The 25339-nt window shown below is 38.6% G+C and overlaps 3 protein-coding genes across 3 annotated transcripts; all 3 read right to left on the bottom strand.

The window, feature by feature from the left end:
- Window positions 1-796: 796 nt before the first annotated feature.
- LOC114713411 (dnaJ homolog subfamily C GRV2) lies at window positions 797-16689 on the bottom strand. Its single transcript, XM_028898053.1, is given in 23 exon segments — window positions 797-1276; window positions 1369-1437; window positions 1751-1874; window positions 2734-2858; window positions 3747-4196; window positions 4278-4621; window positions 4714-5059; window positions 5144-5605; window positions 6623-6917; window positions 7441-7785; window positions 7880-8103; window positions 8544-9035; window positions 9165-9523; window positions 9526-9556; window positions 10033-10173; window positions 10675-11037; window positions 11361-13601; window positions 13780-13842; window positions 13930-14031; window positions 14624-14832; window positions 14950-15037; window positions 15224-15460; window positions 15801-16689. Coding segments are annotated over 23 exon segments (7725 nt in total). The 5' UTR covers window positions 16212-16689; the 3' UTR covers window positions 797-1072.
- A 1161-nt stretch (window positions 16690-17850) lies between these two features.
- Window positions 17851-19245, bottom strand: LOC114713398 (fatty alcohol:caffeoyl-CoA acyltransferase). Its single transcript, XM_028898028.1, has one exon. It carries the CDS (start codon window positions 19243-19245, stop codon window positions 17851-17853), a length of 1395 nt encoding a protein of 464 aa, XP_028753861.1.
- A 2400-nt stretch (window positions 19246-21645) lies between these two features.
- On the bottom strand, window positions 21646-24769 carry LOC114713412 (uncharacterized). Its single transcript, XM_028898054.1, has 4 exons — window positions 23626-24769; window positions 23096-23314; window positions 22807-22898; window positions 21646-22601 (listed from the first exon to the last, which is right to left on the bottom strand). The coding sequence occupies exons 1-4, from the start codon at window positions 24739-24741 to the stop codon at window positions 21917-21919; spliced, it is 2112 nt and encodes a 703-aa protein (XP_028753887.1). The 5' UTR covers window positions 24742-24769; the 3' UTR covers window positions 21646-21916.
- Window positions 24770-25339: the final 570 nt, after the last annotated feature.

Below are 25339 nucleotides of genomic sequence, written 5' to 3'. Positions count from 1 at the left end.
CTAAGGCTGAGGACTGGGGACGAAGTATTGTGCAATTTGGAAGATGCACATATTGCCACCGAATTCTCCAAGTCCCACAAAAATAATATTGGCTGTGATTGAATAGAGTGAATAGCTATTCGAAGATGAAACTGAGCCAGTAGTCAATACTTCTCCAGTCTTAAATATAAGGCCTTTTTTATAATATAATTTACACTATAAAAAAAATCTTATATTTAGAATCGGAAGAGTATATTCGGATTTTTTCTTACCTAATATAGAGTTAGGGCAACCATCTTTACGTTTTATATGAACTGAACGATTAGTTAATAAAGTACATTTTTTTATGTTAGCCAAAAAAAGTACATTTTTTTATGTAGTTAGTAAGATGAAATGTATCTATTCAAAAATTTTAAAAAAAAGAAAAGAAAAGAAATGTACTTGGGATTCACTCAAAAAATTCACCCAAGAAGGTGGGGCAAAGTACGAGGGTACAAAATCTGTGCACCCTCGGCGGGGCCTTTATCCTCGTACCTCACTTTGAATTAGCCCCGTTGTTCCCCTCACTTCTTAGGGCAGCTATTTGCCGAGTGCATCTATCTAAATTATACCCCGGATCCCCACCCCCACACCCTTAAAAAAAAAAAAAAATCCTGTTCAAGTAAAATCCTGAATATAAGAATCTAATGTTAAGGAACACGCCTTAAAAACCGTTCCCAATTTATTTAGTTAAAAGGAAGACTGCAAATCATTTTAAACTTGATAAAATGAAAAAAGGATCATATGTGGATACAAAGCAAATATAAATAAAAACTAAAGGGAAAAGCAGAAAATCACCTCACTACTTTGCAGTAAATTGCCAAATACACCACTCAATTTACAAGGGGGAAAAAAAGGAGGGGGCTTGCGGGAGTGGGGGTTGAAAAATCCCTCTTTATACAAACGAATAATTTGCTCTGAGAAAATTGCACATGCATCCCGGTTATCATGCCGGGTGCACGGAGACAGGATAACTGTACAACGTACTATACAGGCCACCGGTCCAGGTGCAAGGTTTTGAACACACGCAGCTAAAACAATCTAGTTTTCTGTACTATGAAAGCTCGTCATGCTCACCATTCAAGTTTGATGCAGATGATGGAGGAACTCTAGAGGAAGCAGGCGGCGGAGCTGCAAGTGCATAAGTGAGTCTTGATGACGATGAACTCTCAATCAGACCCGCAATGCCAGCTGCCGCAGATTGAGCATTTGAAGGAAGGAAGAGGTCATGCTTCTGGTCTTTGTATGCGCTCCAAACCTTCATAGCATAGTAATATTGTTTAGTGTGTTAATTACAACACTGATTAGTAGTATGAAGAGACAAAAATCAAAACATGTATTGAGACTCACATCAGAACTATTTAATAACTCTCGCACTTTAGTACAATGCGCTCCCTCCGTAGCGAAGGCATGCAAAACCTGATCACCATACAAGTGTGCTTATCAGCATAGACGGAAATAGCAGACAATCGGTCAAAGTAGTCTAGCTAATAAAGTTTCTAGACCATAGAAACTTATTTCGTGCCTTGTGAGTGAATATAACTAGAAAAAAGCAAGTGACTATCAAAGGCAATGGAATTAGGGAGTGTAAGAGAACCCATAGCAAACAAAAAAGAGAAATATGGGCGTGGAGAGAAGGAAAAAAGGACAGACGGTTAGATTTACTAGATATAAAATATAGAAACTACTAAGGGGAAAAGGCATCCAGGATGAGGAAGTATGAGATTCAAACCTCAATCGCAAGCACCCTGCCAATAGATGCTTCAGATTCATTCCACTTCATTTGAGAACAAAGCCCATTCCTTCCACCAGCCCTCCAATCAAGAAGACCGAGAAGTACTTCAACAAGACCAACTCTACATAGTTCGCACAAATTAACAATGTTACAGCATGTATCTCAACAAAATATGGAAGGGGTTGCGCCAGAAAACAAAAACAATATGGAAAGGGGAACACAGCATAGAAAGATGTGTGATTTGATCAACCAGCCACAGAGATCCGTATATTCGAAACAAACAGAGCATCAAGTTAAGATGGAATTCTCAAACCAAGGGCAAAGGGTGGATTGGTGGCCTCCTAGGTAGGTGCATTTCAAATTCCACTGTTTCTAAATGTTCTTCTATAGTGATGGACCATCCAAAGTATTTAGGCTTCAAATAATCTAGATTGATTCTAAGCAGCCAAAAAATAAACCTACATTTGCACATTAAGTCCATATGGCAAACACGTTCTACTCTTCAACATTCATGCCATGTCAAATGGTTGTATTTGCCAACTAATTTTCACTTGCTGAATTATTTATTTAAAGAAATGCTATAAAATAATCCAAAACAAGATACGCACGCAAGACACGCTAGATAACACATTTTAGGGGATGATGAGTAAGGTAAAATATTTTTTCGAACTTACAGAACTTAATCCAAGACTCAATCCTATTTTAAACTCTTATACACAAGATATCTTCAAGATTGAACTTCATAGTCATATAACCACGGGGAAAACAAAAGGTCTGAAGCAAGATTTATTCAAACAGACAAATAAGAAACAGGCAACCAACTGAAATTGATGTTCATGAACTTTCAATTTCACTTGCATCTTTTGACAGTTGTCACAGGCAAGACTAAGTTTTACCCTGCATTTGGACCATGACACATGGTTACACTTGCCAAATGGCAATAAAATACACGTATATACTGGATATATTAAGCAACTCACTTTAGTCCTTGTGCAACAAGAGCATCCCTGGCTCGATTTCCAGCAACCACAACCCGTTTTAGTGTCTCAAGAGCTAAAATGCTTCCACCTTGCCATCCTATAGCTTTCATTAGTAGAGGAACTACCTGCAAAATGAAAATTAAATTTAACACACATATATAAATATCAGTGCAATTTTGTTTGGAGCCACAACTTGATGTACATAAGTGAGTAAACAGATGACAAAAGTGCCTTTAATAACATAGTTAAATTATAATATTGAGTCCTGTAACATATGAAATTTACAAATTTCCAGCAGCACAACTTAATTTCTCCTCTGCTTTTCCACTCCTTAAATAACCCATGAAAGCCAAAGTCAAGTTAATTGAGTGGGATACTCTTCCATCGTCACTCTGAACCTTTAATCCCCAATAAAGGTGTGGTCATAATAGGAGTTTGGCCTTCAGTTTAACCTTTTGGGAAGACATGGTACTCATTGCATGGCCTCAAAGCCTCTGACCAGTTTAAACTAGAATTTCTCAAGGTATTGTAGATCTGGGTTTTATCAAGTTGAAGCTAAAAAAAGCTATGTGAAGATATGTGCTAGTAATAAAAATGAATAAGAGCCCTTATGGAAAACTCAATTGTTCAAGGAAAAATGGTCTTTGACACTGCTAGTTGGCTCAGAAGTTTGAAAATAAGATTAGCAGCTAAAAGACTGTTTTCAATAGGCCAAAATTTGCAGAAAACCAGGGATATTTAGCGTAGGAAGGCTGATCGGCCGGGGGGGGGTTTGGGGACATCAGGACATTTCAAGTATAAATGTTCTTCTCAAATTTCAATTATCTTTCTCTTCAGCAAGAACTTCGAGAGTAGAACTGACGAATCCATCCTCAATTATATGGGGCGTCACCAACAGACCATTAGAACTATTCTCTCAAAAGGATGTTATCATGGTTTGTTTGGTAGAAAGCATAAGGAAAACCCAGATAAAGAAACGTAACTTCAACCATAAAATAAGTTCTGTCAGGTACCTGAGGTGTTCCTACACTTGTTGCAGCCATGGCTTCAGCACATGTGGTACTAGCTGCAAGCTGATGCAGGACACGCAAACAACTGAGACGCACTCGCTCTTGAGGAGTTTGTGTTTGGTCTCTCAATCCATTGTCTGCATGATTGTCATTATTTACCTCACCTGATGATGCCATTGTTTCTCGCCTGCCCTCATAGGCGACAGCAGCAACAAGTTTGGGCACATACCCAAGATACCCCACATGATCTGCTAGCGCAGGATGCACACGGAGTAATGAAACTAATGCAGCAGAGAGAAGTAAAGGCAGCTCTGGATCAACAGTCTGTGTCTCGTAATGTGTGGCAGCAATAGATGACAAATACTGATCAAGTAATCCTTCCAAGAATCTTTTAGGATTTCTGAGAGGAAATTTAGGGTCTTTCAAAAACAACCGAACATAGATACCACCAACCTGCATCAACACAAAAAGTTTCAATAAATAATATGAGAGAAAATATGCATTTCTAAATGGCACATCATATATATGTGATACCTGTGGCTCATCCCTCATTTCCTGCTGTCCAGAAGCCTGTTCGGGCACATCCCAATCAACCACCCGACCTTTCATCTGCTCACGGAATAGTTCTGATGCCAAGGTTGAAATTTGTGCAGATAAGGAAGCTGCCATTGCCGGTGTCCATACAAGTTCTGGTGTCTCCGTAGTCTGCTCAAGGGCAATTACAACAGCCTCCCCAGGTCCATCTCTAACTACTGATACCAGGCCATCTGGAAGAAACCTTGCCAGTGTTATAGCAACTCTCGGACCATGCATTGGTTGCCCAACAAGCTTGCCCAACAAGGAAGCTGCCATTGCTCTTTGCTGGAGTGGAATTTCATCTGCATGGAATATTTCCATTATTAACATTCATAGTGCAAAAAAAGTTGTGAAAAAGGGCAAAGATAGACAAACCAAAATAAGTTCTTTTTACCCTTCAAAGGCAAGAGCAGTTCAAGAATGTACACAACTCCACCATGCTTGGCAGCTGCCCAGGCAAGTTCTGGAGTGCTTGCCAATGCATATAGAACATGGAGAGCCCCTTCACGACAACTTGGAGAGGAGTGAAGCATCTGTAATAAAAGGAGAAGGCTGGATCCATCAGCTACCATTGCTTCCAAGCAGGAAGCATGGGCTGTCAAGAGTGACAACACACCCAGGCAAAGTTGAGGAATGCCACTATCTGATGCTTCAGTCAGGGAAAAGCACTCAAAGAGAGGCATTAACTTGTCTTTGTTAGAAAATATCGATGCCAAATTTGGTTTGTTAGTTAGGAGGTTCTGCAGGGGGAAAAAAGAAAAAGATTAGACAGACATGCTTAATGCAATAAATCATACCATTCAAAGGCAATTAAGCAATGTAACCTGAAGGGAGGTTAATGCAGCACGAAGGTTCTTAACCAGCTCCAGTTCTTCTTTTTCTGCCACTTGTCCATCAGATACTGTTGTGGAATCATCCAGAACATGCTGCTCATTAGCAGATCCCTCATCATTAGTCTCAGTTTGATACTCAGATGTTTGAATGACTGAAGTGGTGGAATCAACTGTGCTATGGACATCAGCATCTCCCATATTTTGATTGTGCACAAGATATGATATAAAATCAATTAGAGCAACACAAAAAGCTTCTGCTTCACTAATTTCAAAGTCCGGCTGATCATTGTAGACTCTTAAGTAAACATTCCCAATGAATAGTTCTCTTGATAATGCTTTATAGACGAAGTCGTAAGAATCTTTTATGTCATATGAACCATCAGAGCCTTGAGATGCACGCTGCTCATCCACAAAAGCAAGCAGCTCTGCCCTTGTTGAAGAGTTCCAGATAATCTACAGCATAAAGTTTCAAAAGACGGTGTCAGGCTAAAACAGAAACTTTAGCACATACAGACACATAACTATACATGAAACACAGGAAAGGGACCGCCGAACCTAAAATTTGAAACTTGTTCAGCATTAAAGAAACTGAAAATAGCGTATTGACTTAGTAGGGTATATCTACACCAATCTATGGTTTCCAAGGATGGATATCAGATACAATAGCACAAGTTTAACCAAAATTATGCAGCCCAACCGCACCTTTAAGGTCAAGATGGTGTTTACACAGGTTTTCCAATTTCAGAAAGCCCCAAGACTATGGGCCTCTGCTCACGAATAGGTTAGGTGATAAGTTTTCTTCAGCGTAGGGTAGAATGATATCAAACCTTTCACCAATTATGGATGAACAAATTTCCTATCAGATATGGAAAGTTACTGTTCAGGCTACCAGGACATGGTTTCGTTCATCCTAGTCCAACCCGAGCACAGTTCATCTAAATTGATATGGTTATGGCCACATCTTAAGGTAAGTGCACAAAGGACAATGATGATTGAACTTCTGACCATTTCATCATGGCTTTGATACAATATCAAGGATCATTCAACTAAGAAGTTTAAGCCACTAAGCGAAGGCAAAGGTTCTATTATATAGTCTACAACACTACTAATCACATATAGCTCTCTATTCTTTGCTCAGGCTCTGCCAATCAGGCAATTATTTAACATTAGTAAATTAATACTATAAAATACGCGTAGATCCTGAATGTTATCTTTGTCTAATGCAATAAATCAAAAACAATTGAGAGGCTGCTAATAACGTTTAACCATATTTTTTCTTGTTAAACAGACCTGGCTTGTTGACCGTTAAAAGTCAGTTCAAAATGAGATACAAAAAATGCCAGAGCAAAATTAGATACAAAAAATGCAAAGCAATATATTTTTCGACAGAGAAGCGCCATAAAAACTTCAGGCTCCATACTGATTTTTTTTAAACTAAGAAGTGGGGAGGGGAGGGAAGGAAGCATTTACCTCTGGAGTCTCCAGGTTCGCATTTAATTTGGAAAGCAGATCTTTAGGCATTTGATCTTTTAACATGCTACAAAGCTTAGGAGTTAGCAAAGCTCTGATAGCATCGGCTGCGATATTATTATAAGGTGTCGAATTCTCATCAGCACATAAACCACTGATCCTAGACAAAGCCAGGGATGCCCGCATAGCATGCATGTTTTTGGCAATTTGAACACTAGCACCAACACCATGTGACTCTGTAGTGTCAGATTCTTCAGCAGTCGAGTCATACTGGAGCAGCAAAGGCAGAAGGTACCTATTACAAATGATACTTGGCCGATAAGTATGAATATTTGCCGGACGTAACTTGAGAATATTAATTAATTTTAAAAAAAAAAAAACTAGTACTGCAAGTAATTACAGTTTGACATACAAAGTTAAAGGCTATAATCCAACATAACCAGAATGCCGATAGCATCACGATGAGGATGGTAAAATCCATCTAATGTTAGAAAGAACCAATTACCAAATCACTAGAATGTAACAGAATGATTGAGGAAATACTGAAACACGGACAAAACCATCAGAAGGAGCTGAGAAAGTTTAAAAGAAAAAAAAGTCCATAAGGCTTATATTATTTTTGTTTTGGTGAAAGGCTTATATTAATTTTATTATCAATAAATCATATGCATATAATGTTAGAAAGAACCAATTTACTGTCCACTTTTTACTATGACTTGTTAGGATGAAGGTACAGCAAAAAATCCATCGTAGTCAGGGATCAGTAGGTCATCCCAAATCTGTAATGCTATAAAACACAATTGAGAAGGCAGACATACCATAATACACCAGCCTTCAGTAAAGCATTCTGCAACTCTGAGGAAACAGAAACATTGGCAATAGTCTGTAAAGCAGCATCAACAGCTGCAGGTGCAAACTCAAGTTCAGTACAGTGCACGATGTCATCAACTAGTCCAGAAAACTCAAGCATCTCATTTCTGGCAGCCTCAAATTGACTCAGAACTGCAAAGGTTCGCATGATGTTCGTAACTATGATGGCTGATGGTTCATTTCCAGGAGTAGTGGGCTGAACAACGCCCATGCAACGGGAAAGAAGGGTTGCAAGAAGTTGTACTCCCCCATCCCTCACTAGCTCTTCACCATTCAATGAAGAAGATGCGCACCTGATCACATGAAGATTAAATGAAGTTATCAGAATTTGTAGTAAAACCTTCAAGCATAACCAAGAATCTAACAAGAAAGACAACAGGATTTTACGTCAGCCAAACAAGCTCTGATGCTGCAACAAGGAGAGGAGCTCTTTCTGAAGAAAGGAAATTGCTATCATCATTGTCCACAGTAACTGCATTTAGCAACATGGGATAGCCAGCATATTTGAATGGCTCCAATACATCTCCATATCTTCTGTACAATATACACTGTCCTTTCAATAAAAGAAGCAATCTCCAAGGCTGAGGACCTTGCAAACCTTGCATGGTAGCCTGATATGCGGTCATGTAAGTAAACATTTTAGCAACTCAGAACAGAAAAAAGGAGGGTGATATGGTTGCTTGTACCAAAAAAAAAAAAAGTCAACTATTTGGCATCAGAATGAACAAAAAAAAGAAGGTACTATGCTAATCATTACATTTTAGCAACTCAGAACAGAAAAAAGGAGGGTGATATGGTTGCTTGTACCAAAAAAAAAATGTCAACTATTTGGCATCAGAATGAACAAAAAAAAGAAGGTACTATGCTAATCATTACCCTTCTATTTTTATGCCATACAAAATCAAGGGCTGGGAACATGCAAGTTACAGCTGCTGCTACTTATATTTATTCACAGCTGCTATTAAAAGTGTTTAAAGAAACCATAAGATATAAGGATGCGTAATCATCTACCATCTTGCTCTTAAGCCATATAATGTGGAAATGATTCTACCTGGAGGCGTTCATAGGCCTTCTGCACAGCAAGAAACTTTTCCCTTCCTTCTGGGTTTTTGTCAGGATGGTATCTCATCGCTAGTTTCCTATACTGTCGCTTTAATTGTTCTTCATCAATGTTCTCAATCTGCTTGGATAAGCTAAATACTTCCTCTCCCATATCCAAAGAATTCTTATTTCCGTTATCAATAGATACATCCTCCAAGGATATTTCTAGGATTTTGCAAGCTTCTTCTTCTGAAAGATCCATAGGCTTCCTTGTTAATTCTTCACGCCACAACACCAGTAATGACTGCAGAAACTCAACGTGTTCAACAATAGGCCAATTTGGAAATCGAATCTCATCACATAAATTCCTTAGGTAATAGCGGTGACACCACATTTCATCTTTTAGCTCTGGATAAGTAACTGGAGGCATAGGGGCATAGTCATATAAAACGTGACAGTGCTGAGATAATTTCTGAGGGAAGTCACCAAGATGCTGCAAAACCTGATAAAAATCAAAGAAGCATGGATTAACTGGTGTTGATGACCCGATGGGGAAAAAAAAGAACTTCTGTTGTGTTGATATCATAGTGAAAGAGCAAGCCAGGTCTAACAATTAAGAACTCTAAAATACCTGACGAATTAAATTTTCAGCCCTCATTTTGTGTGTCCATATAATTTCTGGTGTATCAGAATCAGAAACCATAGCGGCAGCAAATGCCACTGGACCACTACGCTCCAGTACATACAACAAAGATTCAGGGAGCAGTCCACCAAGAACACTACGTTTTGCCAATGGCAGTGATGTTGAAACTGCAGCCTCTTCACCGCCATGAAATGCCTGATGGACATGGGTGACAGCAAAGAGCTGTGCAATTGAAAGTAGATTAGATCCAGGGTAAGCCAGCGCAAAGTAAAATGCTCCAGTGCTGTATAGACGTATCATGGCCTTGGGATTACGAGTGACAATAGCCTTCAGCAAAGCAGCAGCAGCTCAACAATAATAGGTTCCCCAGAAAGAATGGCCTATGAACAAACCTCACCCAGTCAGAAAATCATGATATCAAAACTCACCAAAAAGAAAGGAAAATCAACGTAAATCTAGAATTAAGCACACAATATTATCTTAGGAGTTTCATCTAAAAAGAATAAAGGCAACGATATTTACTAAGACAACTATAATGATGCGTCAATATATTCACTCTGGCTGGGAGTACAAGGGGTAACTGGGAGTCCAAATAATCAAGTAGAAGAAACTAGACAAGATACCTTTTTACCAAGATAAGATAGAAAGTTAAAAAACATCAAAATCTATACTTAGTAAAATGTTCAAAGTGAAGGCAACCAGAAATTATGAAATTCCATCTCACACCACCCCTAAAATCTCTTACTGTATTAATCACCAAAACATGCAAGCAGGTGCATCACTTATAAAGAAAATACGAAGAAGGGAGAAACCAGCAACAACAGAAGCATAATGGATGAATCACTCCTAAAATCACCTGTGCAATATGTGGAAGACAGCGAGGACTTGACAAGATTCGTTTTACTCTAGGAGTTGGGGTTACAATCTCTCCAGCATCATCTAAATCTGAATGTGCAGACACCATGCTGTGCAATATAGATAAAGCAGCATCCCCTACCTACATACAATGTCCTATCAGGAGAAAACTAGGCAAAGTAGAATAAGACAAGGAAATTAAAACAAATGTAGCATTTGAGACAAATTATTAGTCACCAAAACTTTCGAGCAAGTTATTAATGCTAATTTCAAGAAACAAAACAAAAACATTGATATTCATTATGTTTAAACTTTAAAGCTGAAGATCATCAACATAACAGTACCTAAATGTGAATATCTAAACAAGAACAACACTTTTCCAGTTCTCATACTCAGCTTACAATATCTGGAACAGAGTTGCTCAGTACTATTTGTCTTTGACTTAGTTAGCCAGTGAGTTTGGTCATGAGCAAGAACAAACTATTCAGCCTTTAGAGAAATTTGCAAAGTCAAAATGCAAGGTTACAAACATAGGTGATCCTCGAGCCAAAAAAAAAGAAGACAGATTATATGCATCAAGGTCATTAGCAAATGATATTTATATAAAAATGAATATTCTTCCCTATCTGCAATATGAATTTACCTGAGTTGGTGTAAGGACAGGAACTCTAAGCGCCAGTGCCCAACGCAACTCTCGAATATCACGCAGCTTCTTCCAATCCAGCATTCCAGAAGCCCAACACCTTGTTGTCCAATCAATAGCTTTTTTAGACCATAACCTTCTAATAGCATCTTTTTCCAAAGGTCCAACTTGGGCACCATCTTTGTCAATATACATCCATTCCTTAAGAGGTTCCATAAAGGCAGTAGCAGCAATCAAATTAGACTGCAAGGGAATAGCTGTTCTCTCTGAGGCCTCATGAACCACCGTGAGTAGATCAACAGCTAATACACAACCTCCAACTAGAACACAGGCCTCAACATTTGATAAAACCTTCATTAAAGCCTGGTATAGAATAAAACACAGTAAATTTCACATGATTTTTACTGGTAAATTGTTGTATTAACTCAAGCATTCTTTATACATCTATTCCATCCATACAAATTAAGCACTGCCTCTATCCCATCTATACAAGTTAAGCGATATGATGGCTCCTATTTTTTTAAAAAAAATCTATCTACTGGCAATCATGAACAAATAGACAAGGATATAAAAATGAATAATTTTTTATCTGTGACCCCAAAAAAAAAAAAAAGAGGAAAAACGTATGCAAGGATCAGACACCAAAGAACAGAAAGAAGCTATGAAAGGAATTAATTTTGACAAACCTTCAAAAGTAGAAGAAGCCGGTGCCTCAAAGCCCTGTCATCAGTTCTATCCAAGAGAACAGTAATGTGAGCTGTGCCCTCAAAAGGACCAATAGTCTTGTGATGTTGTTCGTATACAATTGCCATTGCCCTTGCACAAAGCTCCCTCACTGATGAGCCACCACCTCCTCCAAAACCATCTAACCTGCCCATGTCACACCAATCATCAGATGCACCTAGCTCATCAGGAACAGCGCCATCAACAGTAAGCCCTGTGTCTGCATCACATAAGAACCGATGGTAAAGTGCTCTAAAGAATGCAACTGGATCACGCAGTGGGAAGTCCTGTGCCCTGCCACCACTGCCACTCTCAAGCAGCAAACGGAGATAGTACTGGCCCACGCAAACTTCTTTTGACAAGCTTGGGTAACGGACAGAAAATTCAGGGTAGTTCCAAGATATCTGGGGTATAATTTCAATCCCACTTATCATATCCACTGTAGCACCACCCGGAACAATATCTTCTGTTCGCTCCTTCTCAACATCTAGTAGATGGACTTCAGCTTGCAAAGCTTCCCTCAACTCTTGCCTAGTACGCTCATTCCATATCAAATCTGCACGATTGTGATCTAAACTAAAGGCTCGCCAAAATTCGGGCCAATTGCACAGTAGCCGACCAGATCCTACAGGAATGTTCTCCACAACAACTTGTGCAGGAGCTGGAACTCCTGTACTTTGAAAACCAATCATATTGCCTTCAGGGTCAACTGAATTAAAAGAGTTAGGTCCTGATGCTTCTTCATTTGAGTTTGCAGATGGTGCCATAGCCAAAGGCAAAATAACTGAATGGCCATTTTGTGCGTCTCCTACAGAGGATGCATTACCCCAATTTTCACTCGTGGAAGCAAGTGAAGATTGAGTATTTGAAGCTTGTGCATAGCTTGGGTCAGAAGTAGATGTATGATAGTTGTCTGTACCTCTATGAGCAGCAACCCCCGTTTGCCTACCTAAATCAGCACCATCAAAATTATTAACTGCAGAGAACTGCTGCTCTTGAGCAGTTAGTCCCCTTCCTACACGACTTTTCCTTTGCTGTAGCAAGCGTTGTTTCCTTCTTCCAGTTAATGATTCTTCTTGATTTACATCTTCTGCTAGAACTCCATCAAACCGAGTGTGCAAATAAGCAACTAGGCCAGGAGGCAAAATTCGAGACAATAGCTCCAAAGCTGGTTGGTAAGAATCTGCCCAAAGAGCAACAAGTTGTCGACTAACTTCACGACGCTCCCCTGCAGGAAGGAACAATGCATGCAATAAATGTCTCAGCAAAGCACCATCACGCAGAGCAGCACCCCTCATGGACTCTGCAGCAATGGCATCCTCTTCTGCAATCGATCGCATAATCACAGCCACTGTTTCTCTAACACTCTCAGCTGGATGACCAAACAGTGCAAATAAGCGACGCTTCAGTCCAGCTACTTGGCGCAATAACTCTACAAAAACAGTGCACTGGGTAGTCTCCCCATGTGGCTCACAAATCATAGCCTCAAGCACCTCAACAACAGCCATTGACAGTAATGGGGATACTGACATAGGCTTTAGTCTGTTGACAAGGATAATAACGTAGCCATGATTAGCAAACAATACTGACTTGGTATGCATAACTGTGGCATGCCACTCTCCTTTAAGATCTGTCATGGTATTTGCATCACCAGGCCCACCACCAATAAGTGCTGCAACTAGACCAGCAGCCTCAGCAGCCACACCCTCAGAACCATTTCTGAGTAAACCCATTATCCTTCCAACAGCAGCAGGAAAAGACATTACATGTGAGGCTGCAGTTCTTGAAGCAAGTAATCTCCGTAAGCATGCAACAAATCCCATCACTGTAGCTGCTGCTTTTGGTGAAGGTGGCGGCAAAGGAGGAGACTCTGGAGGAAGATTAGGAGTAGCAGGAAGCATGGTAATCAAGGCCATCAAAGTAACCTCGGGTACCTCAATGTTCTGAGGCACACCACTGTAGGGTATACAGGCATTAAACTCCCTTATTCTACGCCATAACTTGGCTCTTGATCCAGGTACAGAACCACCCTCAGCAACAGCATCTTTTGCAGCTGCTGCTAAATGTTTTAAATGCATGGTTGCACTTTCCATATCGGTTACAAACCTTTGATGACCATATTGCAAATGAACTTTCCCACAAGGAGGATCAATACGGTGACCAGGCATTGTTAGCCTTGGCAATACAGGAATTGCACATTGACCCTGCACAAAGCCAATACAAGAATTCAAATATACGCTTCTTCAAAAACACGTGTTACCTCCAGTTGCCGGAAAGGGTTTACCAGTGACATTAGATACTTATGATATAAATCCTTATGTCCCAAAACAGACATACAGTTTTAGAAAAACTCTTAATCAAAAAGAAGACACATCTACCTACTTCTGTTTGTAGTACATCACGAACTGCTGCAAGTAAGCTATCACGGGATGTGCTTGCATAGATCTACAATTCATGTCACGGACATGAGATACTTCCCCACATAGTAATCACATGGTAAATCACAACCACAGTAACATAGCAAATGCTTACATGGATTGGGCATCCGTCACTGAATTCAACTGCAAACATTTGGGGCTCCTCAGCAAATCGAACAAGAGCACTTACAGTAGACAAAGGACGAACAGTAACAGCCTGCAAGTATCTAGTGAAAATTCTCAACATTTGATATGATATTTTGGAGTATATATCCGCTGACACAGTCCTTTAGATGCATTAATATTCAATGGTTTTGTTTTGGCTATACAGAACCTTTATAAACTATCAACAAGCACAATAACAAATTCTATCATTCGCGCAGGACAAATGCATCAGATCTGCAAATTTAATGTATTAAGACTACTTTAACCTGCATAGAATGACAATTTTTTCACTCCTAGATCAGTTAAATGTATATGTTCATGATTCCAAGAACGCTATGCTAAAAAACCATAGGCTTGTTACATAGAATTTACACTTCCAAAATCCTATTTATGTTCAATCCATGTACTTTCAGCTTCGAATGTTCCCATTCAAATATTGTAAATACGACCATATATGTATATAAAGTATATCTTAGAAAATGATTGCTTGTGTTATTGCTTTATTTCTCTAGTGCAATATCTTTACAGACGAATGCATCAGCATTTATCTTTAGAAAACTCATGAAAAAGCTAGGAGTGTGTAAGTAGTATAATGAAGCAAATAAACAGATTTAGCTAATACACTTAATAAATGCACCACTTACTTCATAGTTCTCAGGACGCCTTTCAACAAGTGAAACCTTAGTAAGAATAAGTTGACGAGAAACAGCATCACCGTGCTCACCAAGTCCTCCTTTTGGGCCAACTCCTAAGCTCAAACCTGGAACATTCAGAGTTCCATGGGCAGCAGACCGCAACCTAGTTACAGACCAACCCCCCAAAGGGGTGTCTTCTGCACCAACTGCTTCTTTTGCTGTAACATTTATTCATTCAAGGTTAGACTATTAAATCTCGGTCAACAGGTAACCAAACACAAGAGGCCCGATAATTTGAAAATCAGAAAGGGCACGAAGATGTTAATAACTAATACCCCTTCGTTTTAAATACTCTGAAATGGTAAGGGTGTGGGTGTTCTCCACAGACAGTGTCAGGCCAACAGTGGATTTTGCAGTTTTTGTCTGCAATAATATAACAGACCATTATTATTTATTAATAATAAAAATAAACATAAATTCTCTAGTTCTCTCAAAAAAATAAACAATTGCCAAAGCAGTAATTCTTCTTCAGCAACAAAAGGTGGTCTAATCGAATATGTCATTGTATAACTAAATAATGCTTCAAAGTATTGAGAATCCCATGCATACCAAATTTGAGATAACAGCAGAATTTGAGGTTCCAGAAGCAGCTTGGAAAGCTTTTGATTTTCTTCCATACAGGGGGCAAAGAACAAAGCCACTTCCATGATCAACATTTTTTGTTCCATAAGCATCAGATAGAATTATAATTGCAGGGGAATCCATGTCTCTAAAATCCAGGCACCAGCGAAGGTCTCCGGATTTTGTTTCAATAAGTTCAACACCAACATAAGTCACTTTCAACTTCTGCAATGCGCCAATCATCCACAGCAATCATTTCATTGTTTATCACTCAATATCATCAAGAACAACAGCCAAGAAAGGACTTAGGAGCTTATTATATACCCTTCTGAAGTCCTAACAAATCATATAATGACTAACAGACATAAGCATACGCTCTTTCTAGTTTCTAGTTCTATCATATGCATGAAACCCTTGATTTTACTTTAAAAAAAACTTGATGACACTTAGTCCCAAAAAAAAAAAAAAAAAAAAACCCTGAACATTCTACTATTCTAGTTTTTTACAATCTAGCAGAATAAATTATCTTTACAAGAGACCAGAGAAATTGAATGGAGTAACTTACAAAAGGAACCCACTCAGACGTCCGTCGCCGTAGATGAAGAACTGGAAACTCAGCTACTGGCCCCAGCCTATTCCACCGTATTCGGTGCAACTCTGTCAAGATGCTTGCCCTGTATCTCGATGAGAACTTCATGGCTTTGAACTTGCCACGTCCGTCAGTCCGCACACTGATACTGAACTCGTTGGAATTCTCATCGCGCCCCAAAATTGGCGCCGCTCCTTCATAATCGTTTGCCGCATCATATGAATTCGTAACCGCCAGCGTCGACGGATCCAAAGTTATAATGGCAATGCTTGAAATGCACAGCATCCTCTTATAGCGGCCACGCCACGAGTGCTTGATGACCATATACCGGGCCAAGTACTCCGGCTCCTCTAGAGTTGAAGGAGCAGAATTGCCGGTACTTTCCATGGCGGGACGCCTCGCGGACGACACTGGGCGGTTATGATCGGATGCCAAGCGGGTCACGGATTCGACTTGGTGAAGATACGCAAGGGAGTGTAGACGAGGCGCATGATTAGCGCGGAGGAAGAACCACGGTCCCTGTGATGATGAAGCCGCCGCCGGGCTCCGGTGAGACCGAGACTGATTCGCCCCCAGTTCTGATACTTCTTATGTTATAAATCACATTAACTAGTTCAAAGATTGATCAAACCCTAAGAATATCAAAATCTTCATCCAATATAGAATTATATTCAATTCGGTGGTCTTATGATATCAATAAAGATGCACAAGAAAAAGAGTTGATCAGAGAGATCGACTTGACGGAGCATAAGGTCTAGAAAGAGAAAGAAGATGAGCGCAGCAAGAATGGAAACGTTAAAGCAGGTTCTGTTGGCTCGGTTGCCGTCGCTGCTCGCTGGTGAGTTGGGGAATGAGTGATCAATGATGAGGTGGCGAGTTCTTATTGGCTGAAGTCTGTAATATGGACATTCACCCCCGCGTTAAGATGTGTCTTGAAACCGCAGAAATTTCTGGCAAATAGTTAGAGCAAGATGGTTGGATCATCGATGTAATGGCCTTAAGAATTTTACTGTTTTTAATTCATGCACTTTTATTTATGAAATGCATCTAATTATACCCCATATAATTATAAATAAATATATTTGTTATTTTCTTTATAATATAGTAATTCTTTTATAATTTTAATATTTTTCATCAAATTATTAAACTATATATAACTTTTAGTTTGCCAAACTAATTTTTATAAATAAATAGGCATAAGTTAAATTACACTCAATAATTTGTAACTTTCACTTTAGTTTATAAACTGCAGTTTATGCAAACTTCAATTTTATAAACATTAATTATAGGTCATAAATTTTGACAATAGAAGTATGACTACTATATTTTTTATATAATTGAAAATTCTCAAATATAACGCCTTCTTTTCTTTTCTTTTTTGTTTCCCTCAAATATAACACTTTACACCTTTTTTTTTGTTTCCCTCAAATATAACATTTTATCTCTTACAGATTATCACGTAAATAATTTTTTAAATGCGAAGGTCAAAATGGTGGTTTTTTTTTTTGAATGATCAAAATGGTGGTTTTTATTTTCATATGATCACCATTTAGCAGAGTATGAGTGACGTTATGCAGGGATTTATTAAATTAGAATTTCCCTTGTCACCGGAGGGCATTAAAAAGCTCTCAAATTAAAACGGGGGTTATTAAAATTTAATCTCACTAAATTATAAACAACTCCTTGTTAAAATTTAATCTCACTAAATTATAATCAACTCCTTGTATCATTTACAAATAACATTCTTGACCTTTAAAATGTTAGAATAAACCTCTATATACCTTTTATATTTCAAAGTTCATTGAAGTTTTTATACTGTGATTTAGTCATTTAATTTAGAAAACGAAAAATAACTTTCCATTAAAAACCCCATTGATAACCCATTTCCTTTATGTCTCGCTCTATTATATAGCAGCCGAATCCTTCTCACCTCCAGCAAAAGTAGCTTACAAGGATCACAATTATGAGAACCTATGAAGAACTCATATGATAAGTAATAGGGTTGAACGTTGTGCCATGACAAGGTTCAAGTCAACTCAGAATTTGGCAGCAAAGCTTGCAGAAACCTTTGAACAGCAGATTCAGGCAAGCATATGCACACTATAATAGAACCATTGGAACAATCACCGTTCCCTTCAGGTAAAAACACACAAACTTGTGGGGTAGGTGTCAAATCTATGGGACCAGCATAAAGTGGCTTTCCCCACCCAAAGTCTGCAGATTTATATATAGAGAATCTTGTCCACTGAGTTATAGTCAGTTTACCACCAAACTCAAGTTGCTTTGGTCTATCCACCTCAATATAATCCACTGTAGATCTTAAATACTCTTCAGAGACGCCTTTTCTTGCTTCACGAACCAAACAAGTTGTTTCAGGGAGTTGTCCATGAACCAGATCAGACACAGTGCTCGTTGCACAAGCCACACACACCACATTGCCATAGAACCCATCTTTCAATGGCGGGTTCCTTAGTTTCTGCCTTGCATTGACTGAAAATGTTAGCCTAAGTTGATAATCAAGTGGTTTCACATCAAGGGCTTGTACCCATGATCTCCAAATATGAGCAGCCATGGCATCAAAAGTGGTGCAGCCTACAAGATCAAATGGTTGGGCCATAGCCTTGAGCCAGGTCTGGAACTCCTTGCTAATCCTAATACACTTTTGAACAGGCTTGCTTTGCCATAATTTCATTGTGAGGCTGGAACGTTCTTCAATTCTCATAAATTCCATGTGGGGAAACTTCACTACGGGTGGACTCCGAGGTCGAAACATTTCTCTATCCCAACATGGCTTAGGGTCTGTTATGAGGGTCCCAGTTCTTGCAGTGGCAGCCCATGCACTTAGGAACTGCATGGCTCCTAAGCCGTCACAGATACAGTGGCAGAGTCTCAAGCCAAGGCTAAAGCCACCACAACGGAAAATGGTTACTTGTGCAATAAGCAACGGCATGTCAAGTACTTTGTATGGTTCTTCATTGGGAAACTTGAAGATCAAGGGTTCCCAATCTGGGTTTGGTGCTGTAAGATCTCCTAGTTCAGATAATGTAGTTCCAGAATGTGCCTCCACCATGAGTGCCCCTTGATTTGATCCGAAGAACACTTCAAGTTTCCCATTCTTTGTCTCTCGAAGCCTGCCTGAAAGAGGGTAATAAGGGACCAGAACATCAGCAAGAGCATCACGCAGGGTTTTAATGAGAGGCTTTTGGTTTTCTTCATAATAATGCGGTTCATTTGTTTGATAGAAGTACACTGTGGGTGTAAAAACGCGAGCCCCAATCATGTCATCGAGGTTGGAAAGATATAGACTCTCTCCTGGTTTAGCATCGATAGGCTTTGATGGGGTAACTAAAAACATGTTATCAACAGTGACAGAAATGTTCAAGCGACGAAGATGCATCTCCTGAACCCATGGATGAGCCATCAGAGAGCGCTGAGGAAGGTCAGGCCAAATGATGCATTTGTAGAGATGAAGATTCCGTTCAAGCATGCAAAGATGGAGTCACCTTTCATAAAAACAAAGAGAAAGAAGATAAAAAGATAGTACTTGGCTTAGTATGAGCAAGATCATGAAGATTTCCAAGTAAAATACTGACTTCTGTGTGTTGATTTTTACTCCCATCATCCTTTGTGTGATTTTAGTTTTACTTTCGCTTTATTGTAAGAAACATAGCTGATGAATGAGAAAGTTTGCAGAAAAATAAACCATGTCAAGAAAACGAGGGGGATTTGAAATTCTTCTGTCATTGCTTGAGAAATCTCCCATCTCTGGATCCTGAAGTTGTACCCGGATTAATTGTTCACAACAAATTTATGTTTACCTGAAATCCCAAATCTAGAAGTAACCTGGAAAAATTATATAGTTTATTTGGCAAACTTGAAAACAGAACATGTCGATTTTATGATGGATCCTCAAGAAGCAAGAAAAACAAATGCTTTACAGGGAAGTGGTAGGTAGAGGCCGTGAAATGAGTGTTAAAAAGTTCGGACTCGCAACAAGAGTCAGTTCAAAAATATGCAACAGTTTTTTCTTTTGTTTTGCTTTTTTAAGCAAGGTGAGTATCAACCAATCAATATATAAATATAAATATGTAAAAATAAAATTTTTATATGAATTTTTTACCCAAAAAAAATTATATGGAATTGCATTCTCTGTAGACATTAATAGTGAAATTCACCTAAACTTCACTCAAGGACTTATATTAGTCAGAAGTTGATAACATTTTTATTTTACAAACACAATTAAATTAATCTTTGAAATATTAATTTGCATAATTTAATTTTTATTTAATAGTTGGTTTTTTAATTATAATATTTGGAAATTGACTGGGCAAATTTCCAATAATTAAGTTGATCGAACTTTGAAAATTTACAAAGTTTAATGTTTAGTTAAAAATATTGTTAAGATGCATTCAACATCCCGAAGTATTTTTTTGGGTACATCCAATAACTTAAAGTATTTTGTAGTATATCCAGTATCCTAACATATTTTTTTATGTGCATCCCGTGAAATATTTTTTGGTCCATTTAGCATCTTAAAGTATTTTTTTAAGTGCGTTCAGCACCCAAAAATTTTTTTAATGCATCCAGCACTAAGGCAAAAGATATGTCAGGGTGCTGGATGCACCTAAAAAAAATTTTAGAATGTTAGATACATCATAAAATATTTCGAGGTGCTAGATGCACCTAGAAAATACTTTGAGATGTAAGATGCACCTTAACCCAAAACATACTGTTAAACATTAAATTTTAAACATTAATAAACAATATATGCCTCCAAATAATATTAATAAAAGAGATTAATTTCAAAATATAGAAAGCAGATCATAACTTATTTTTAAACTGGGGTTGTTTCACAACAAATCATGAAAATCAAATCCTCAATCAAGGATGACCTATTCTTCATGTTAATCTTAGATGGTCTGTTTGATATAATTTATTAAAATTATTTTTGACTAACATATTTATCGACAATCAGTGATTGAAATTAATATGATGGAAGTGTCATTGAAGAATTATTTCATTTTAAAATTTAAATTAATAAATTAAATTGATATGATCAACATACTACCAATCATGTTTATTTTCATTCTAAAATTTAAAAATTAAAACTAGTAAAATCATAAATTAGAAGTTGATGTGTCAAATATCTATGTCAATTTGTGTGATGGAAGGGGGGGTTTAAAGAAGCTTTATGTCTTTATCACCTTAATTACCTTGACTGTCGTTATTGGAATTTATGAACTCTGCATAAAGTATTTTATATAAAAAAAAAATATTTCTGTTTTTTGGACATTTGAAAACTTTATGAAAATGCCCCTGCAAAAATGCAAGGGATATATTATTTGTGCGTTTGTTTTGTTTAAACGAATAGTTCTAGTATCAGTAGCATTAAACTAAATATCCATAACAAATTAATGAAGACGTGAACATGCACGGACCAGAAATTTCTCTCAATTCATGTTCATGTCGCATAAATCGCAGCAGATTTATATTGCATTTCTGAGGTTTAAAACAGTTTCACTTAAAACAAGGTACACTTCAAATTCCTGCAGTCGTTTAGGAAAATATTTATTCAATTGATTATATGCTGCGCTGCCCAAAACACAAACTTAAAACCAAAACTACTGATGACTGACTTTATATTGATTTCATTTAACTGAACTGTGAACATAAAAATGGCTCCTTTTCTTCGTCATTCATGATTCCATGATCACAATTCACAAGAAGCTAATAATAAGCAACTCACAGGACTACCTGATTAAGGTTCAGTAGAGTGATTTTGTGCCATATATTCACGAAAGTTGACAAAAAGTGAGGAAGAAACGTGTGCACAACAGGGAGTGTGACTAAAATCAGCGACACATTTAAATTTGCTTCATAGTGCAGTTGAAAGAACTGATACATTACCAAGATAAAATTTTCACAAGAAGAATAAAAAAAATACTACAGCCAAATTTCATTTACATTATGAAATAAATCATCATTTCCCTTAAATTAGAACAATTAGAACAAATCAATCTGGCTATCGAAGGAGCATCTCTCTCTTTCAACGTTCTCAACATCTAAACCAAAATCAAAGTTGTAACAGGCAATCATGATGATGAAGCAGGGGATGAGCAGCTATCAAAAGTTGTTCCCACATGCTGGATCACAAAGCCGTAGATCTTTCTCTTTAATTTTTCAACCTTGTCTAGTAGCAGGTCATCCCCTTTTGAAACTACACGGTCCAACCATTCATTCACTCGCTTCAAATGAGATAAAACTACAGCAATAGAGCCACCATCCAGGGGTAAAGACTTCTCTCCAAATACTTTAAACCCGGCATCTAGGGACTCCTCAACAAACCGCAGAAACCACATTTGCATTTCCGACAACAAATTTGTTCCAAGCTCTGCTGTCTCTTTCATTCCACTGCCTGCTATCCACCCCCCAACAATAGGCTTGGAGGTGACATTCAGATTCAGATTGTTCTTGGCTGCACCAAGAGATTTCCTTTTTGACAAACTCCTTTGCAAGTTTAATGGAGGGTTAGCGTCACTTCCAGTTAGGAGGGACACCACCTGAAGATCAGTGGCCAAGGCAGCCTCGACCCAGAGAGAGAGCGACTTTGATTGCTCTGTTGGATGCCCATCATCAGGTGTCTCAGAATTATGACTGCTCACTACTGACTCAGCTATTTTAACTGATCTCAGAACGTCATCATAGATTGTAAAAAACCGGTCTATGGTTGGCAACGGATTCGTGGCCTTGCATACAGAACAGAGCTCTGAGAACATGCTGAAGTAAGCAGAAGGGGGAAAATATCCATGTTAGAGTTACTGAGGAAGTAAAATATGGTCGTTGAAGCACTCATATGAACCTTGACCTTTAAGTAGAAAATGGACCTTTTCTAAATAGCAGATCCGATACTCTCTGCTGATAAAGTAAAAAATTTGGAAATTTAAATTTAATGACAAGAGAGAAAGGAAGCATCAATCATTACCTTAAATTCCTAACAACACACTCAGTTGTATTGGCCTCCTCTAATGCTTGAGCAGCAACTGCAGAAGCCAGGGCTTTCCTTTGCATTGCGTCCTGAATTGAGTTGACAACAAGATAGGCTCAAGTTATTCACCAAATAAAAGTGATTAATCGAATTGCAGGATAATTAGTGAATAGTTTTCATCATTCTCATGATCCTAGAAAACCACATCAATCATATAATATAATTTTCATGCTTGTCTTGAACATGCCTACAACGTAGGTGCATATTTCTAAATTTCTGGCCATACCTTTCCAAGCTTTGCTAGTTTGGCTGACAAGGCATCTAATGGAACCGTGCCATCGGTCCATTTCTTCTCATAAATGGTGATACCTAGAGCTGCAAAATTGCATTTTTCTTGAGCCTGATAACTTTCAGTCGAACTAGATCGAGTTTTTTCCTCAGCTGAAGAGTTATTGCTACTGGTCTTCTGACCATTCACATCACTTAATCGCCTTGAGATTGCAGCCTGGAAATGTCATTGGTGTCACTTTGAACGTAATATGGGCAAAGAAAACTATGTGGTAACCAAACACAATAGTAGTGAAGTTAGGAAATAAACATGCATAAACCTTGTCAGGTTCAGGATACACAAAAATATAAACCCATATGTTACCAGTTTCACGTGTTATTGTGATATTCTAAATCTAAATTGCTAATTTACAACTATATATTTGTCAATATTTTACAAAATTTCAGTTCTTTGCAACAAGTAGAATTATAATGGAGTATGGGAGTTGATCTCTTTTCTGTCATAAGAAAAACCAGTTATGTATTTACCTGTGTACGCAAGATCGCTTGTGCATCAAGTTTACTTTTAGGCGCACTCTTTTCTTTCTGTTCGGGTGCTGCAATAGTTGGTTGCTCCTCCCAGTTCTTCCTGGTTGCTTTTGCAGATCCGACAAGTGCTTCTGACACTTTGGAAATTCCGGCAACCATAGTTGCCATCTTCTTCTTGCTTGCAGAATCAGCAACCCCCGCAACCATGGGAGAAATCTTGAGACCACCGGATAACCTTCTCCCAGGAGAAAGTGAAGCTCTTCTTGGGTTTGGCGAGGCCTGTCTCCTCCCATTTGGAGAAGGCTGCCTATATCTTGATGGTACTATAATCGCAGGTTCTTTTGATGCCTTGCGATTCTCATCACGTGCAGCAACTAAGCTTGGAACCACACACTTAGATGGAACCGGAGACGCCGACCTCTTTCCTTTTCCTGCTGGTGAAGGGTCTCTCTCCACCACTGTAACATTCTTCTTCCCTGCAGATGCCGATCTTTTGGCTGTTGCGGGAGATGAAAACCTTTGAGGCTTATCCGGAACCTTAATTTCATCCGAATTGCCTGATGGCAAGTTATCTCGAGGAGCAAGAGGTTGCCTTGTTTTTACTTTTTCAACCTTATTTTCTGTCTTCGATTCCTTGATTTCCCTTCGCGCCTGCTCAGGCTTCTTGCTTGAAAGGTACATGGCGACCGGGTCGACTGATGGATCCGAATCCGAAACTGGTTGAATCACGAATTCCCGTTTGGAAGCCGAGATGCGTGCAATAAGTGGTTCAGGACTCCCCACAAATGGGTGGCGGCCAGCAACAGGTCGAATCCCAGAGACACAAGGAAAAGGAGAATCGAACTCAAAACGGTCAACATACACGAATTGGCCGAGCTGTAAACGATTGGTGAGGATCAGTTCGTTATCACGCTCAGAGAGAGAGACGTAAGTGGAATTAAGAGAATCGGAGAGCTGGACGTAGAAGCCATGGTTAGGCCAGAGGTCGGAACCGGCGAGAGCAGGGACGATCCCGATGACTTGAAGAAGAGCAGATCGGTGGTCGCCGGTGACGCGGGTGTTGGAATTCATGGCCTGCAATAATTTCAAAAGGATTCCTTGAGTGAGGGAAGCCATTGTGCTCCGTGTGTGCTGGTGAGTGTCACGAGGAGGCAGGTGTGAAGGAGCTGAAGAAGTAATAGAAAACGAGTACTGGAAATGTGTCCGTTGCAGAGTTTAAATTCAAATGCGGACCGTTTTGGACTGGCATGGTGCCGTTGTTCGCTATCCCATTTATTTGAATTTAATCTACCGTTACAATTCACGCGTTAATGAGGAGCACAGTAAAGGGTTCCCGGTAACATAGACTAATGCCTAATAACATGACACGTGTCCTCTGCCCCGCTTAGATGGGCGACTCTTTTTTGGATTTGTGTAATTCATGAAAGGGAATGAAATCTATCATGAATTTATAAAAAAAAAAAAAAAAGAAGAAGAAGACGAGAAATTATGTTTTAAATGAAGTTATCTCGACTTGGATTTGGGCTAATATATTTTTGGCCATCAAAATAAATTCATTCCGAAAACAAAAAATCTATGTTTGTGTACAAGTGTCTATGTTTTTTGTACTGCGATTCATGCTATTTGACATCTTCGGAATACTTTGCTTTTTTTATATGAACTCTCTAGTACTCAAATTTATCATAAAATTGTAAATGACATGAAAGTTAAATAG

This window comes from Neltuma alba, unplaced genomic scaffold (genome assembly GCF_004799145.2).
Source record: "Neltuma alba isolate B1F8T4 unplaced genomic scaffold, ASM479914v2 tig00011424_pilon, whole genome shotgun sequence".
NCBI lineage: Eukaryota > Viridiplantae > Streptophyta > Magnoliopsida > Fabales > Fabaceae > Neltuma > Neltuma alba.
This window is presented reverse-complemented; position numbering and strand designations above follow the sequence as displayed.